General features: G+C 37.2%; 1 protein-coding gene across 1 annotated transcript; it reads left to right on the forward strand.

Moving 5' to 3' along the window:
• The first annotated feature begins 2,272 nt into the window (after positions 1-2,272).
• Positions 2,273-8,378, forward strand: sumo1 (small ubiquitin like modifier 1). Its single transcript, XM_037696580.1, has 5 exons — positions 2,273-2,389; positions 2,718-2,792; positions 3,195-3,272; positions 3,582-3,653; positions 8,024-8,378. Exons 1-5 carry the CDS (start codon positions 2,378-2,380, stop codon positions 8,090-8,092), a joined length of 306 nt encoding a protein of 101 aa, XP_037552508.1. The 5' UTR covers positions 2,273-2,377; the 3' UTR covers positions 8,093-8,378.
• Positions 8,379-18,369: the final 9,991 nt, after the last annotated feature.

The raw sequence follows: 18,369 nt of genomic DNA on the forward strand, positions 1-18,369 counted from the left end.
AATGAAAGACAGGTACAACAAAAGAAAACGGGGGGGGGGGGGGGGGGAAGAGAAAATTTTTAATGTTTTAGAGCCATTTCATGGACAAGATCAAAAAAGGTCAAATCAGCTTTATTTATAAAGCACATTTAAAAGAGAAGATGACGTCCATGCGTCTCAACATCAGTGATGATAGTGATAGTTTTAGACTCGGACTTTAAGTTTAATAAGCAGATAAATTCTGTTCTTCAAAAAAAGCTTCTTTCAGCTAAGGCAGATAGCTAAGCTCAAGTCCGTCCTGTCCAGATCCGACCTTGATAAATGAGTCCATGCATTTATTACAACCCGGCTGGACTACTGTAACTCGCTTTATGCTGGGGTCAGTCAGGTCTCTCTCTCACGTCTCCAGCTTGTCCAAAATGCTGCAGCTCGGCTACTAACAGGAACTCGCAGGTTTGAGCACATTACTCCGGTTCTGTCCTCTCTTCACTGGTTTCCTGTGCGTGTCACAGTTGATTCTAAGATTCTTCTGCTGACATTTAAGGGTGTTAATGGCCTCGCACCCTCATACCTCTCCGACCTCTTTCATCCTTATGCTCCTTCTCGGGCCTTGAGATCATCAGACCAGCTGCTTTTGGCCGTACCTAAAACCAGGCTGAAGCTCAGAGGAGATCGGGCGTTTTCAGTCATGGGCCCTAAACTCTGGAATAATCTGCCCATCAACATTCGACAGGCCACCTCAGTCTCTATTTTTAAATCTCTCCTCAAAACACATCTGTACTCATTGGCATTTAACACAGTGTGATCTCATTTGGTATTTCATTGTTGATTGTGTTCATCCATTTTGCTTTTACTCCCTGACATTTAACGCAGGGTGATTTGATTTAGTATTTCATTCTTTCTCATTATATTTCATGTTTTTATGCTTTTATTCATGTTGCTGTACTATGTTGTTATTAATATTTGATGCTGTGATTATTTTTGGTAAGCACTTTGATAACAGTTACTGTTTTAAATGTGCTATATAAATAAATGTGACTTGACTTGATCCGTCTAAACGTCAGAGATGGTGTCCATCTGTCTGGGCGTGCAATATTATTCGGCCCTTTTACTTTCAGTGCAGCAAACTCACTCCAGAAGTTCAGTGAAGATCTATGAATGATCCAATGTTGTCCCAAATGACTGATGATAAATAGAATCCACCTGAGTGTAATCAAGTCTCTGTATAAATGCACCTGCTCTGTGATAGTCTCAGGGTTCTGTTCAAAGCTCAGAGAGCATCATGAAGACCAAGGAACAAACCAGGCAGGTCCGAGATACCATTGTGGAGAAGTTTAATGCCGGATTTGGATACAAAAAGATTTCCCAAGCTTTAAACATCCCAAGGAGCACTGTGCAAGCAATCATATTGAAATGGAAGGAGTATCAGACCACTGCAAATCTACCAAGACCCGTCCGTCCCTCTAAACTTTCATCTGGAACAAGGAGAAGACTGATCAGAGATGCAGCCAAGAGGCCCATGATCACTCTGGATGAACTGCAGAGATCTACAGCTGAGGTGGGAGAGTCTGTCCATAGGACAACAATCAGTTGTACACTGCACAAATGTGGCCTTTATGGAAGAGTGGCAAGAAGAAAGCCATTTCTCAAAGATCTCCATAAAAAGTGTTGTTTAAAGTTTGCCACAAGCACCTGGGAGACACACCAAACATGTGGAAGAAGGTGCTCTGGTCAGATGAAACCAAAATCCAACTGTTTGGCCACAATGCAAAACGATATGTTTGGAGTAAAAGCAACACAGCTCATCACCCTGAACACACCATCCCCACTGTCAAACATGGTGGTTGCAGCATCATGGTTTGGGCCTGCTTTTCATCAGCAGGGACAGGGAAGATGGTCAGAATTGATGGGAAGATGGATGGGGCCAAATACAGGACCATTCTGGAAGAAAACCTGTTTGAGTCTGCAAGAGACCCGAGACTGGGACGGAGATTTATCTTCCAACAAGACAATGATCCAAAACATAAAGCCAAATCTACAATGGAATAGTTCACAAATAAACATATCCAGGTGTTGGAATGGCCAAGTCAAAGTCCAGACCTGAATCCAATCGAGAATCTGCGGAAAGAGCTGAAGACTGCTGTTCACAAACGCTCTCCATCCAACCTCACTGAGCTCGAGCTGTTTTGCAAGAAAGAATGGGCAAAACTGATAGAGACATTGCTTTTAGCGTAAGTTCGGGCTTGTTTATTCCAATGTGACTTTTACTTTGAAACACCTTCCGGTCCGTCACTTCCGGCTAATGTCGATTCCTCATAACATCAGACGAGAGGTGCAACTGAGCTAACGCTACATCTATTGTTAGGAAATTTCACACAAGTCAGAAAAAAAAGGAAATATGTCAGACACGGTAAGACATAAATGCTTTCGAATAATAATTATTCTGTGAGAACAAATTTAAAAAGTACAAATTGGTGTTTTTGTGGCTTCATCGCTCATGGCTTCGTGCTAACACCGTTAGCCGATGTAGCTTTAGGCCCTAGCTTATTTACCTTTTAGCGATTAGCTTTGCTTTTATTCCAGGTAACACTTAACAGTAACCGCGTCTCACAACATTAAGATGCAAAATCATTTTAGTTTTTAGAGTAACACGGTTGGGGAAATCGAGAAACTATACCCCTCAGGCCCCAAATGTGTGTGCGTTGTTCTGTTTAGAACATTTGTTTTTGTTTTTATAGGAGACAAAACCGTCAAGTCAAGATGGAGGCGATAAGAAAGACGGAGAATATATCAAATTAAAAGTGATCGGTCAGGTAGGTTTTAAGGAGGGGGCGGAATATGTGTCTTAATAAAATGATGTGTTACATGTCTGTTAGCAAGTATGCACCCACTTTCAATAATCCTGTTATTATACATTACACATGCTTGCATTACATGCATAAACGTTTGTGGTTTGTTAGCACAACAATGACATTTTGCTGGAAGCATTTTGTTTAAAACATTCATTTAAGCTGACTTTTTATATGTTTGCGAAGGCAAATTTGGATTTCTAGGAGTAGCGTAGTTCATACTAACTATGTTGCATTATTTTTGGACTAAACCGCTGCATACTGTTGTCACCCTTCTTAAAAGCCTTACAACAATAATGATTTTTCTATGTAAACGTAAATGCCTTTTTTGTTTTCACACGAACAATTCAACGCTTTTTGTCACAGGACAGCAGTGAAATCCACTTTAAGGTGAAAATGACGACGCATCTAAAGAAGCTGAAAGAGTCTTACAGCCAGCGACAGGTACGAGGACGAAGGGAAATTATCGGCCGTTACGTCTTGTAGCAGATTTATTCCTTTAAAAGTCTAGATCAGTGGTTCTGAATCCTTGTCCTGGGGGCGGGGGGGCATGATCCTGCATGTTTTAGATGTTTCTCTGCTTCAACACTTGTTGTGAATGCGTGCATGATTAACAGGCTTTACAGAACTTAAAGACCTTCTGAAGAGCAGGGAAACGACCAAAACGTTCAGGATAGAGGCTCCATCTTGAGCACAAGGAAGTGTGTCCTTAAGTTGTGATAATTCTGATAATTATTTTTGTCTTTGTTGCAGGGCGTTCCTGCAAGCACGCTAAGGTTTCTGTTTGAGGGACAGAGAATTGCAGACAACCAAACTCCAAAAGAGGTAAACGCTCATTGTTCTTCACTCCATCATGTTGACACAGACGCACAGCGAGACTTGCTTCTTTTGTACACACAGACCTCACTCATACATGGCTACTTTTCACTCTAAACACAAAACTCATGTGTATTTTATAAATCATGGTTATTACGTTTTAAGAGTTTAGATTAGTTTATACTGCTGCATCTGTGCAATCCTAAAAGAAGAACACATTTTGAAAAATTTTCATGAATAAAAATGAACTAAAAAAGAACACTAGCAGCACAGAAAGCTTTTGTTTACATCTGATTTCTGCAGCGTATCCGTAGTAGGAAGAATAAACCAGCCACTAGAGAGCACAAGCCAGTGCATCTCTTGTACTGGTCTCAAGCCTGATTTAATGGTGAGAGTTTTGTCAGAAAGAACATCTGACGTGAAACACTTGTCAAAACTAAATATGCAAGTTCATCTAAGCGACACCATACCGGATCAGTCGAGGCCCGGATTAACAATGACTGCAACCATTGCTGTTGACACACCGTGTGCCGGCAGAAATTCTGCTACTGTTGGTCAAAGACCACGAGGAGGGAAACGCGTCAGGAGACAGAGGGACAAGAGGAAAGTTAAGAATGTCGGACTGAGGGTGGCAACTCTAAATGTGGGGACAATGACAGGCAAAGGTAGAGAGCTGACTGACATGATGCAGAGAAGGAAGGTAGAAAGAAACCAGGAAGGATGGTGGTGGATTTTGCCAAGAGCATGGAAATGGCTGTAGTCAACTCTTATTTACAAAAAAGAGGAAGGAACAGAGTGATCTATAAGAGTGGAAGAAGGAGTACACAGGTCAACTACGTCCTGTGTAGAAGAGGAAACCTGAGTGAGATTGGAGACTGTAAGGTTGTGGCAGGGGAGAGTGTCACCAGACAGCATCGGATGGTTGTGTGTAGAAGGACTGTTGTGAAGAAGAGGAAAAGGAAAATCAGAGAAGACCAAATGGTGGAAGCTGCAGAAGGAAGAAAGTTGAGAAATTCAGAAAGGAGCTGTTAAAAGTATCTGGGTGCTAAGAAAGAGAATTCAGATGACTGGTCCAGAAACAGTACTGTAGTAAATTACAGGTTACTGTAATAACAGTAGAGACACAGGTAGGAAGGTACTTGGTGTGTCATCTGGACAGAGAAACGATGATGAGGAAGCCTGGTGGTGAAATAGTGAAGTGCAGGAAGCTGTTGCAACGAACGAGGTTAGTCAAGAAGAAATATGACGATGAGAGGAGACAGGAATATAAGGAAATGAGCTGTAGAGCAAAAAGGGAAGTAGCTAAAGCAAAGCGGAACGGGTGTGATGAGTTGTTCTTTAAAGTCTTCAGTTGATCCAAAATGTTGCTGCCAGAGTCTTAACTGGAGTTAGTGGGAAAGATCATATCTCTCCAGTTTTAGCTTCTCTCCATTGACTCCCTGTCAAATCCAGAATTTAATTCAAAATCTTACTTCTAACCTACAAAGCTGTCAACAACCTAGCTCCATCTTGTATTCAAGATCTTATTGTTCCATATTTTCCTAACAGAACACTTTGCTCTCAGACTGCAGGTTTACTCGTGGTCCCTAGAGTTTCCAAAAGCAGAATGGGAGGAATTTCTTTCAGTTATCAGGCTCCTCTCTTGTGGAACCAACTTCCAGTTTCTGTCCGTGACACATTGTCCAGTTAAGACTGGGATTAAGACTTTCCTTTGTGATAAATCCTATAGTTAGGGTTGGCTTGTTATGCTGCCATAGGCTTAGACTACTAGAGGACAAATTGATCTAATTTCCTTAAATTATTTGCTAAAATTGAATAGTTTTCATTTAACATGTGATTCTCGACCTGCCATTGTGTATCTGTTCCTCTCAAACCCAGCCGGTCGAAGCAGATGGCCACTTGTCCTGAACTGGTTCTGCTAAAGGTTTCTTCCTCAGGAGGGAGTTTTTCCTTTCCACTGTCGCCTTCATGCTTGTTCAAGATGAGTTCTGTGATGGAGTTAAACTCAAAGCAGTCTGCTCCTCAGATAAACAATGTTAAATTGTTATTTTTATATACGAATGTTTCTTTTCAATGCCCGAGATGACTTGTGTTGTGACTTGGTGCTATAGAAATAAACTGAATTGTATGGGAGGCTGGACACTAAAGATGGCAAGAAGGACTTCTACATACCGTATTTTCTGGTGTACAAGTTGCAGTTTTTTGCTAATATTTGTCAGTCCTGCAACTTGTATACGTTTCCCCCCCCCCATATTCATAATGCAAATTTTGACTGTTATAAATGTCGAAGAACTGCAACAGCGAGTCCTCCCGTGTGCACTTGCGTCACTCAGCTGGTGCAGGTGGAAGAACGCTGGAGAGCTAGCGGCTCCGGCCACGGTGGATGGATGGTGCCGCGCCACTCAGGCAAAGTGAAGCTGTTTTGACCATTAAATAAACGCATAATAAACGTGACGGATCAGCGGTGACACACAAAAAATGCGACTTATACATATTATTTTTTTTGTCCTCTTCATGATGCTTTTTTGACTTATACGCTGGAAAATACGGTATTTGCGATAGAGGGATGAGCCTAAAAAGTATGCGCAGCAGATTAAGCTTGTTAAAGATAGGAATGGTAATGTTCTAACAAGTGAGGAGTGTGTCTGAATCTGTTGGACTCTGGGCAGGGACCAATGCAGACATGTTCCTGGTTTTAGTTTTCTACATTCGCCTTTGAATTTAGCTGTTTTTTGTTATTCTTTTTTTTTAGCCATCCTATTTGTTTAAAAAAAAAAATTCTATGCCTTTTTATAACTGTCCATTGTTGCTGTTCATTGTTGTCATCATTCTTTGTTGAAATCAGGTCTCTCTTGTAAATGAGTCCTCGGGGCTCAATGGGATTTACCTGTCTAAATAAAGGTTGAATGAAAAAGTGTGACGGGAAGATGGAAGAAGTACTTTAAGGAGTTAATGAATGAAAGAGAAAGAAGAGTTAAAGGTCATAGAAACTGTGGACCAGGAAGTAGGAAAGATTAGTGAGGGTGAAGTCTGGAAAGCTCCAAGAAGAATGAAGACGGGGAAGGCAGTAGGACCTGATGATGTACAGCGGAGCTTTGGAAATGTCTTGGAGAGATGGTAGAGAGGTTTTTGACTCAAATATTCAATGGCATATTTGAGGGTGAGAAAATGCCTGAGGAGCGGAGGAGAAGTGTGCTGGTGTCCATTTATAAGAACAAGTGTGATGTACAGAGTTGTAGCAACTACAGGGAAATTAAGTTGATGACATGATGAAGATCTGGGAGAGTTGTGGAAGCAAGACTTAGACGAGGTGACTATCTGTGAGCAGCAGTATGGTTTCATGTCAAGAAAGAGTACCACAGATGCCATTTTTTGTTTTGAGGACGCTGATGAAGTACAGAGAGGGTCAGAAAGAACTCCTTTGTGTCTTTTGTGGATTTATAAAAAGCATATGACTATATATTTAGGGGGAGTGGTGGCGCAGAGGTTAGAGAGGTGGGCTTGTGATCCGAAGATCGCCGGTTCACGCCCCGGCCCCGACAACATCAAAATTGTGGGTGGGGTAGGTGAAACACCCACACTTGCCCCCACCCTCATTCGCCCCACTCTGGGCCCATGAGCAAGGCCCTTAACCCCCACCATGTGCTCCCTAAACAGGTCTCTCTTGAAAATGAGTTCTCGTGGCTCAATGAGACTAACCTGGATAAATAAAGGCTAAATGAAAAAAAAAAAAAAAAAAAAAAAAATATGACAGGGTACCGAGGGAGGAGGTGTGGAGTGGCAGAGAAGTATGTTAGACTGGTACATGACATGTATGAGGACAGCAGGACAGTGGTGAGATGTGCTGTAAGAGGGACAGATAGCTTCACGGTGGAGGTGGGAGTGCATCAAGGATCGGCTCTGAGCCCCTTCTCGTTTGCTCTGGAGACAGTGGTATTGACAAAAAGGAGAAAGAACTGGAAGTGGCAGGAATGAAGATGTTTAGGTTCTCCTTAGGAGTGACAAGGATGGATAAGATTAGGAATGAGATCAGAGGTCACAGGTTGAACAACTGGGAGATAAAGTTAGAGAGACCAGACTGAGATGGTTTGGACATGTCCAGAGGAGGGACAGTGGGTATATTGGTAGAAAGATGTTAGAAATGCAGCTGCCAGGAAAAAGACAGAGGAGATATATGGATGCAGTTAGAGAGGACATGGAGGTAGTTGGAGTGAGGACAGAGTGAGATGGAGGAGGATGACTCGATGTGGAGACCCCTGAAGAGGGAAAAGTCAAAAGAAGATTAGTAGGGAGAATATTAAAGTAAAAGGTATCAAAATCTTAAATTTAATAATCCTAACTTTATTACAACTCATTTGTCTTCTCTCTGTCGTCAACAGCTGGGGATGGAGGACGAAGATGTCATCGAAGTGTATCAAGAACAGACCGGTGGCTTTTGGAACGATTAAAGCTTCATTTTTCCGTCTTCGATGTTCTTTTTTTTTTTTTTTTTTTGGTTTTGTACGAATGTAATTTTGTTCACTTTCAAACCATCTGGATCAAAATGGACTCAAACTGGGCTTCCACGTGTGAGAACGGGGAGGCGAATGGACAGCGGCTCGCTCGTGTCGTCAAACTGCATTGTCTTTTACACCGATTCACTTGGACAATCTGCTTTATACACTTTTTTTTTTTTATTACATTTGTTGTTTTTGTCAAATTGTGGAAGTTTTATCTGGAAAATATGCTCTTGGGGCGGGGGGGGGGAATAGAATGCAACTCTAAACTGAAAACATTTTGAACCTGTACATTGTCGTTTACGGGTTTTGTGTGGGGAATAAAATGGCTGCCGACGTGGAAGCGATAGTTTTATATTCCAAAAGCCCGACAGTTTTACTCAAGAGTTCAAAATATTTTGCGTGTAAACGTCGTCCTTTAATGTTTTTACCTGTTGCTCCTGTTTTGGAAACTATTCTAATAAAACAATCTTAAGCAGCGGAGGTTTGGTAAAACAAAGTAAATTTCTGGTCCGTGGACTTGTAGTACTAACGGTAGTTTTTGTTTTCAAAACTTAATTGTTGTGTGGAGGCAGAGAAAAAAAATTGAAGCCAAACTCAGCAGGATTAGGGTTGTACTTCTTTATACTCTGGATTAACGCACTATTTGTAAATTTTCTATTGAAAAGCTATATTTTTTAGCTAAAATTTATTTTAAAATTTATTATGTTTGTTTCGTTTTCTCCACTGCTGGGCCAAAATTTACTGCCACTACTTTCAGCTTTTGCCTTCAGTTTTCAGGATATGAAGTTTTACGTGCACACGATGTGTTCGGAAGTTTTAGGAGCAGCTGGTAACCAAGGCAACGGCTGAAATCACACTCATTACCAGCAAATTAAAAGAGTTTGTTTTGCTTTATTTGGCTATTTTCACTTGTTGCCATTCTTGTTAGCGATCGAGTAGTTTTGATTAGAGCCAGAATGTGTTTCATGTTTTACCGTCTGCGTTTTCATTAAATATGAAGTTGTTTTTGTTAGCGTGATCCAGCTCTGCTTTGTTTCATTTAATAAAGGGCGTCGTTTTGCTCATATTTGCTCCGTGCAGGACAGTTTTAAACGTTTTGTGGCACTTTCGGCTATTTTGTGTTAGCAGTAGGAAGGAGAAGGACACCCAAGTTTTACATCGAATCTTTATTTTTAATTTTTATATTTGTATTCAGGGCATTCAGACTCGTTTAACTGTTTAGATGTGGGGAAAGAAGCGCAACACATTTCTGTACATTTGAATCATGCACAGCCTCTACTATAAGAGCTGCAATCGTGAAATTATAAAATGACCTAAACACACAATTGACATTTTTACTGCCTTTCTTGTATATGTTGTGCTCAGTGTGTTTGAATATGTAAACATTTTGTAATGTTAAGATATAGAAACTAGTGGGTCCCAACACTGCTCTTTGAGGAACACCACCCTGCATATTTTAGTTGTTTTCCTGCTTTGACACACCTGATTTGAATGAAAGGGTGCTCAACAGGCTTTGGCAGAACTTCAGGAAGTAATAAAATGTCTGAATCAGGAGTGTTGGGAGCAGAGAAAAAAAAAAAAAAACATGCAGGATGGCGTTCCTCAAGGACCATGGTTGGGAACTACTGAGTTTTTGCTGATAAAAAAGATTTTAAAGCCAATATTTCTGTCCTGCAGCACTTTGTCAAAAGCTCCTCCCAGCGTATTTCAGTTTTTCTTTTAAAGCTTTTCTTTCTGTTTGTTCTGTGAAGTCCCCAAACATGAGACAGCCTGCATAGTTTGACGATAGCTGGAACTAATCAAGTTTAAGCTGATGGGTCAAATTAAATCTGGTTAAAGCTTGAATAGGACTGGGTGGCAGGCAGCGGTCTCCACTGCCACTCATGAGGTTTATTTCCAGGATCTGAAATCAGGAATTTTACAAGCAGCTTAAAATAAAAATGAATTTCTGTATGTGTTCATTCCCAGAGATGCATGCAATAAAAATATCAAACCTATCCTTTTAAATATTTACCTGTATTAGACTTTATCTTGACCAGCTGTGAAAGTATTCATTTTGTGTGCAAGAGACTGTGAACTTTACTCCCCCAGGCAGGAAGGGTTGTGAAGGCAAGGTGGGGAGACTTCATCACCAGAGGAACTTTGATGCAGATGGTTTGAAATTCTGTTTTTTTTTTTCTTTGAATAAAATATTAAAAAAGAAAAAAAAAAAAGCCATACGCATGTTTTGTGTGAAATTCAATGTAGCTCTTGTGATAAGTTTATACCTGAAAGTTTTTGACAAGATTAAAAACAAATGTTAAAAAATTTTTATTTTGTGAATGTTTATGAAGCATTCTCACTTTTGCGACCCACTTTTTTTGTTTTTATATATTTTTTTGGTGTGATTCGTGTCCTACAGTTTTTAAGCTATCTCAAGAAATTATATCAAAACGTTCAGCTCTTTCAGAACAATCCTGGTGCATTCATGAGGTTTTTGAAATATTTAACCTCTTCTGCCATGTTTTTTTTTCCCTCAGAAAATGATTTAAGCTCATTTTACATCCTTCACATCTTTAGATAGGTTTACAACCTTTTACTGCTCCTTTCACATTTTGTTCTGGTTCAGCTTTGTGCGAATTTAAACTTTATTCAGCTGTTTTTTTTCCAGCTGTTTTGTGCTCATTTCAGATATTTTTGGGTTAAGCTTGCTTCTTTCAACTTATTATTGAAGATTTTAGCTTTTTCTGCTATTTCAGCTTGTAGCTGTTTATGCTTATTTTAGCATTTTCAGCAAATTCCACATTTTTTGCACATTTAAATTTTTTTCAGCCTAATTCAGCAAAAATGTGCTCTACTTTGTTCAGGTAATTTTCAGCTTTGTGCATTTTAAAGCTACTTTTCAGTTTGTTTGTTTTTTCTCTCTAATTTAAGCTTTTTCCAGATTTTTTTTGTGCTTCTGCTTCTTTCAGCCTAATTGGGTGTTCTTTCTGTTTTATTCTGCTAATTTAAGCTTGTTCTACCTTTTCAGCTACTTTTAGTATTATTTTTTTTTAGCCAATTTCAGCCGTTTTCAGATAAATTCAAGTTTTTCTGTTAATTTCTGCTCCTTTCAGCTTCTTTCTGTTAATTTCAGCTTTTTTTCTGCTAGTTTCGGCTTTTTGTGCTACAGTATCTGTTTTATGCTAATTTAGCCTTTTCAGCTATTTCCACATTTTTTAGCTCATTTCAGCTCCTGCTTCCTTTTGGTAGTTTAATCTTCTTTCCACCTTTTCAGCTACTGTCAGCTATTCTTTGCTAATTTCAGTTCTTTTTAAGCTAAATTCCTAATTTCTGTGCTACTTAAACCTAATTGAGCAAATATATGTCTTTTTCTGCTTTCTTCTGCTCGCTTGCTCTTCCATTTCAGCTACATTTTAGCATGCTTTTTAAGCTAATTTCAGCTGTTTTTCAGCAAGTTTTTCCCAATAAGCATTCACACTGCATTTTTGCAGGAAATGCCATTTCTCTAGTTATTATTGAATTTAGACATTGTAGGCTTTACGTTTATGGAAAGTACTCAATCTGGTAATTTGTGAAAGATATAAACCTGTCATTTGAATGATTATGTCTCAAAATTAAGAAATCAGTAAAAGATCAAACTATTTCAGAGAAATAATAAAAAAGGTAAGAAAAATATCTGGGAAAAAATAAAAGCCTTGTACAAAAATGTGTAAAGACCAAAGTTGTCTGAGTTGTAAAAGTACTCACCTCCACTTGGTAATCCATAGTGTTGACTCATTATCTTGAATTTAAATGGATTTTTAATTACAGATGCATCTAAAATAATTAGAAAATCGAGAAAAAGTTAAAATAAATCATCATTTCAGAAAGTGAAACTCAGATTTAATAAGTTTCACTTTCTGAAATGGTTGACTTAGAAATTTTTCAGGAAATTCAAATTGTTTTAAATGCACCTGTAGATTATAACATCTTCAGTTTAATTAATCAAATGTTGCAAAATATGTAAATATTACTAAAAAAAAAACCCAAAAACATAAACTATTACGTGTGCAGATGAATTCAGCTTTTCTTTGAAGCTCCAACCGGTTTCCTCTAAGGCAGTTAATCAGCTGGATAAGATCCACCTGTGAGCGATCTGTCAGATGATCCCACCTTAAATCCAGCTGTTTTAATAGAACCAACACCTTGGAGGTAGTTTTTTTAGATGGATGGACCACGGTCTCGGGCGAGCGGATGGATGACGGAGAGAGAAAAGATGAGTCAGCAATTTGGTAAGGCGGTTGGCAGCGGCTGGGCTGTGAATGGGCAGGAGGTTGCAGAGGGAAGTTCTGGATCAGGAAGTGAGTTTGATGAAATGGAAGAAAATAGTGGCGGAAATGAAGAAGATTGGAGTAAGTTAGCTGCTTCAAAAAGCAGAAAAAAGCGTAAAAAGCAGACATCAGCTGAAGATATTTCTAACCCAGAAAAGGATGAGGAAAATGAACTAGTAACTAAGAAACCAAAAGATGAGTATAAAGTTATTATTAAATTAAATCAAGAGGGAGAATCTTTTGGTGAATGGAACCCAATACAATTAACCAAAACAATAAATAAACTAATAGGTGAAGTCCTTAGCGCTAAGGTTTTACGAAGCGGAGCACTTTTTGTTCATTGCAGAGACAGCATTCAACAAGGAAAGGCAATTAAGATTCACAAAATGGAAGGAAAGAAAGTTCAGAGCAGTCTGGTTGAAAACAAAAAAATGGGTAGAGGAGTCATTAGTGGAGTCCCTTTAAAAATCTCAAATGAAGAAATTCAAGCAAACATACGTGGAGCAAAAGTGAAAGAAATTAAACGTCTGCAAACAACAAGAAATGGAGAACGATGTAACAGCTTGTCAGTCTTGATTAAATTTGAAGGTGAATGTTTACCAAGTAAAGTCTACATAGGCTATATGAGCTATGATGTGAAACAATACATTCCTCCTCCGTTAAGGTGTTTTAAATGCCAGAAATTTGGACATGTAGCAGCAATCTGTAAAGGAAAACAACGATGTGGAAGATGTGCGGGTGAACATGAATATGGGAAATGTGAAAAAGAGGCAAAAATTAAATGTTGTAACTGTGGAGAAGAACACACTTCTGCTTACCGTGGATGTCAATACAGTAAAAGAGCAGAGGAAATCCAAAAAGTGAAACTCGCTCAAGGGATAACTTATGCTGAAGCTGTGAAAAGAATCCCAAATCAACCAGAGAAGCCAAAACCAACAGTGACACCAAATATAAAACCAAAAACTTGTGATGGATGCTCTAAAATACCTAAAGATTCAATGATAGTGAACAAAAAGGATTTTGTGCTGTTTATGGTGGAAGTGATTAATTGTTCAGCTCAGACAGTAAAGAAAACTGAAAAGATTAAAATCATAGTGAGGGCTGCAGAAAAATATCTAGATGTTAAAGACCTTGGTTGGGAAGCTGTAGAAAATATGATAGGTAAAGGAGTAACACCAACTCAGTCAGAAGGTGCTACTTCCACATGGTCATAAACATATTTCAATGGAACGCTAGAAGTCTCATCTCAAATGGTCAAGATTTTAAACATTACATATCACAACTACAAGAAAAACCACATATCATCTGTATTCAGGAAACCTGGTTAAAACCAGAATTAGATTTTGTTTTACATGGGTACACTGCCATCAGAAGAGATAGAGGTAATGGAAGGGGTGGAGGAATAATGATCCTTGTACAAAATAATATAGGTTACAGTATAATCCATATAGGAAAAGAGCATGAATACATTACTATTAAAATATGGACAGGTAGGGATGAAATGATCATTATTAATTATTATAATCCATGTAAAGAATTAACTATTGAAACACTGAATATAGTTAGAGGACAGGAACAGGGGAAAATTGTTTGGTGTGGAGATTTTAATGCTCACAATAATCTTTGGGGAAGTGATCACACAGACATAAATGGCAGAAACGTAGAGGAATTCATTGATGATAACAGACTGGTGTGCATAAATAATGGAACAGGGACCAGATATAATATTACAAAGAACACAGAAACAGCAATAGATTTAACAGTCACCTCAAATAACATTGCAGGAATTACGCAGTGGGAAGTAATAAATAAAACATCACTTGGTAGTGATCATTATCCAATAACCATTAAAATAGGACTGGATGTTCTTAAAGGAAAAACATTTCGAGTACCTAGGTGGCAATTTAATAAAGCAAACTGGATCAAGTTTCAAAATCTGACTGAAATTAAATGTGGAGAAATTATTAGAGAAGATATTAAAGATATTGAAGAATTTAATGAAAAATTAACAACAATACTTATACAGAATGCAAATAAAGCAATACCTAAAAGTACAGGAAGTAGAATTAAAAAGAATGTTCCATGGTGGGATGAGGACTGTAAAAAAGCTATTAAAGAAAGGAATAAAGCATTTAAACAACTAAAAGTTCAGCATACAATTGAAAAGTTAATATTTTATAAAAGGAAACAAGCAATTGTTAGGAGAACAATAAGAAAAGCAAAAAGAGAATACTGGCAAAAATATTGCTCTACCATAGGGAGAGAAACTAAATTATCAGATGTGTGGGGGATGATAAAGAAGATGAATGGAATAACTAGGAAATATGAAATCCCAATAATTAAAAATGAAAACACTGTTGCAATAACTGATCTGGATAAAGCAGAATTATTAGTTAAAACACTGGTTAAAATACATAGTTCTGACAATATTTCAGCAAATGTTAGGGAGTTGAGGAGCAATATATTAAAAAACCATCCAAATATAGATAACAAAAAAACTGTCAATGGAGGGACGATGGATCTACCTATTACTTTATTTGAATTTAAAAGAGCGCTTAGTAATACTAATCAATCATCTCCTGGAAAAGACAATATTTGTTACGATATGTTAAAACATATGGGTGAAAATTCTATTAAAGCAATATTAATTTTGTTTAATTTAATTTGGGATAGTGGTAAAATACCAACTTCATGGAAAAATTCAATAATAATACCAATATTAAAACCAGGTAAAGATCCTTCAAATCCTTCCAACTATAGACCCATTGCTTTGAATTCACAATTGGGGAAAACAATGGAAAAAATAATAACTAAAAGGCTATATAGTTATTTAGAATTTAATAATCTGTTATCACCAAATCAAAGTGGATTCAGGAAAGGGAGAAACGCAATGGACTCTATTTTATGCCTCGAGTCAGAGATAAGGAAAGCACAAGCTAACAAAGAATCAGTTATTGCAGTCTTTTTCGATATAGAAAAAGCTTATGATACACTTTGGAAAGAAGGTTTATTAGTAAAACTGGAAAAACTTGGGGTAAAAGGAAAACTATTTAATTGGATAAGTAATTTTTTGTTTGAAAGAACAATAGAAGTGCGAGTGGGAAAGGAATTTTCAAGTAAATATATTGTGGAGAATGGTACTCCTCAAGGTAGTGTTTGTAGCCCAGTATTATTTTTGATAATGATCAATGACATATTTGATAAAATAGATCATGGAATCAGTAAATCTTTATATGCGGACGATGGAGCTTTATGGATTCGTGGTCGTAATGTAGAATATCTCAGAAATAAAATGCAAAAGGCAATCAATGAAGTTGAAATATGGTCCAATAACTGGGGTTTTAAACTTTCAACAACAAAATCTCAAGTTATCTGCTTCTCTAGAAAACATAAGTCTATCTCCTTAAAGTTATATGGTCAAAACCTTGAACAGGTTAAGGATATAAGATTTTTAGGCATGATTTTTGATGAAAAACTTACATGGAAGCAACATATAGAAAAAATAAAAATAAAATGTAAAAATGTTAATAATTTATTGCGTTGTTTAACAGGAAGGGAATGGGGAGCAAGTAGGGAAGCATTAGTAAATATATATCAATCACTTATGAGATCAACAATGGACTATGGCAGCATTAGCTATATGGCAGCAGCAGAAACTCATTTAAAACTTCTGGATATAGAACAATCAAAAGTACTCAGAATATGCAGTGGAGCATTTAGAACATCACCAGTTTCAGCTCTACAAGTTGAAATGGGGGAAATGCCTTTACGAATAAGAAGATTGAAACAAATGTTACTATACTGGATTAATATTAAAGGACATGACCAAACACACCCAGTTCATAATATATTACAGGAATGTTGGGAACATCAAAAAACAAATATTTATAGTTTTGGCTGGATAGGTAATATCAAAGCTCACTATGCAGGGTTGCATGAAATAGAATTAAGTCCAACAGTTAATCAATCGTGTATCCATCATTGGTTATATATTTATCCTTCTGTCGATTTATCATTACATAAATTAATCAAAAATAAAGGGAAAAATATTTCAGAAAACTTCTTAGTGCAACAATTCTTTCATAAACAACATATGGATAAAATTATAGTATTTACAGATGGATCAAAAGATCCAGAATCAGGACAAACAGGAGCAGCAGTGTACATCCCAAATCTAAATATAGAGATGAAGAAAAGAACAACAAACAACTTGACAGTATACACAGTAGAATTATTAGCTATAATCATGGGTTTAGAATGGATTGAAAAATATAATGGTCAAAAATATGTCATTGCATCGGATAATATGGCAGTCTTATTAAGCATCAAATCAAGTAAATCAGAAAGACAAGACCTAATTGACAGGGTTTACCACATTCTATATAAACTTCACTTGAGGGAAATATCTGTAGATTTTGTTTGGGTTCCAGCACATGTGGGAGTGGAAGGCAATGAAGGTGCAGACATTCTTGCTAAACAGGCAGTAAAATCTAAAAATGTAAACTATGAAATTCCATTAAGTAAATCTGAGTGTAAAATGATAATAAATAGATATGTTACGAATATATGGCAGGATAATTGGGACATAATTGATACAGGACGACATTTGTATAACATTCAGAAAAAGGTAGGAGGCACAAAGAAAACGGGAAGAAACAGAAAAGTAGAAACAATAATGACCCGAATCAGAATAGGACATACGGGTCTCAATAGCTCTCTTAAAGTAATAGGAAAACATGCCACGGGGTTATGTGATAACTGTAATCTCCCTGAAACAGTAAAACATGTTTTTATGGAATGTTGTGGATATGAATTAGAAAGAAGACATTTCCAAAAAGAAATAACTAAAATGAATATAAAATTTACAATTAATGATATCTTTAGTAGTGATGCTGGTAAAGTCAAAGATCAAATTATTATTTTCTTGAAAAAAACAAATTTAATGGAGAGAATTTAGATGAAATATAGATGTGAAGTTATTTCACAGAATTATTATTATTATTAATATTATTTATTTATATATTTTACATATTATTATTAATTTATTTTGTTTATTTATTTATCTATCTATTTTTATTTTATTTTATTTAATATTACTATTATTATTATTATTGGTTTTTTTTTTTTTTTTTTTTTTTTTTTTTTTTTTTTTTTTTTTTTTTTCTCTCCTGTATATCTTCTGCCCACACTCCAGCTCAGTAGGTGGCGGTAATGCACCTTACAGTTGGTCTGCCAACCGCCATAAAACAATACTAGAAGAAGAAGAAGAAGAAGAACCAACACCTTGAAGGAGGTGGGGCGCGACATAGGAAGTAGGCAACGGTTGTTGTGGCTCTCAGAGAGAAGTTTGTCTTGCGTTTGGTTTTGGTTTTTGGCCAAGGTGACGAACAAAGAAGGCGGTAGGTGGATCGCATAAGCTGTACATTGAATGTAACAACATGGCTTCTGCATCAGAGGGGCATAGTGGCAACGAAATGGAATGGATAATGTCAAGATCAGCGAGAACAAAAAGGACGCTTAGGATGAGGCAAGAAAGGGAAAGAAGTCGGTCGGCAGAAAGTGAAACTAGGGCAGAAGTTACCAAAAAAAACCAAACCAAATGATAGAGCAAATGTAAGAGAACAAAATGTATTATCCAGAGAAGAAGAATTCAAAATCATAGTAGAATTTCAGCGTGAAGGAGGATATATTCACCCGATCAAATTGACCAAATCAATAGAAGAAGAAATAGGGAAAATTAAAACAGCTAGAATCATGAATAATAGAAGAGTGTTGATATATGCTGTTAGTGAAATACAACAACAAAAGATCATCAGATTGAAGAACTTGATGGGGGAAAGAATCACAACACATATTCCAGGTTACTTGGCAAGGCTGAGAGGAGTAATTTCAGGTGTACCGATAGAAATAAAAATGGAAGAATTAAAAAGAGAA

Source organism: Nematolebias whitei, chromosome 23 (assembly GCF_014905685.2).
Source record: "Nematolebias whitei isolate Nwh7 chromosome 23, NemWhi1, whole genome shotgun sequence".
NCBI lineage: Eukaryota > Metazoa > Chordata > Actinopteri > Cyprinodontiformes > Rivulidae > Nematolebias > Nematolebias whitei.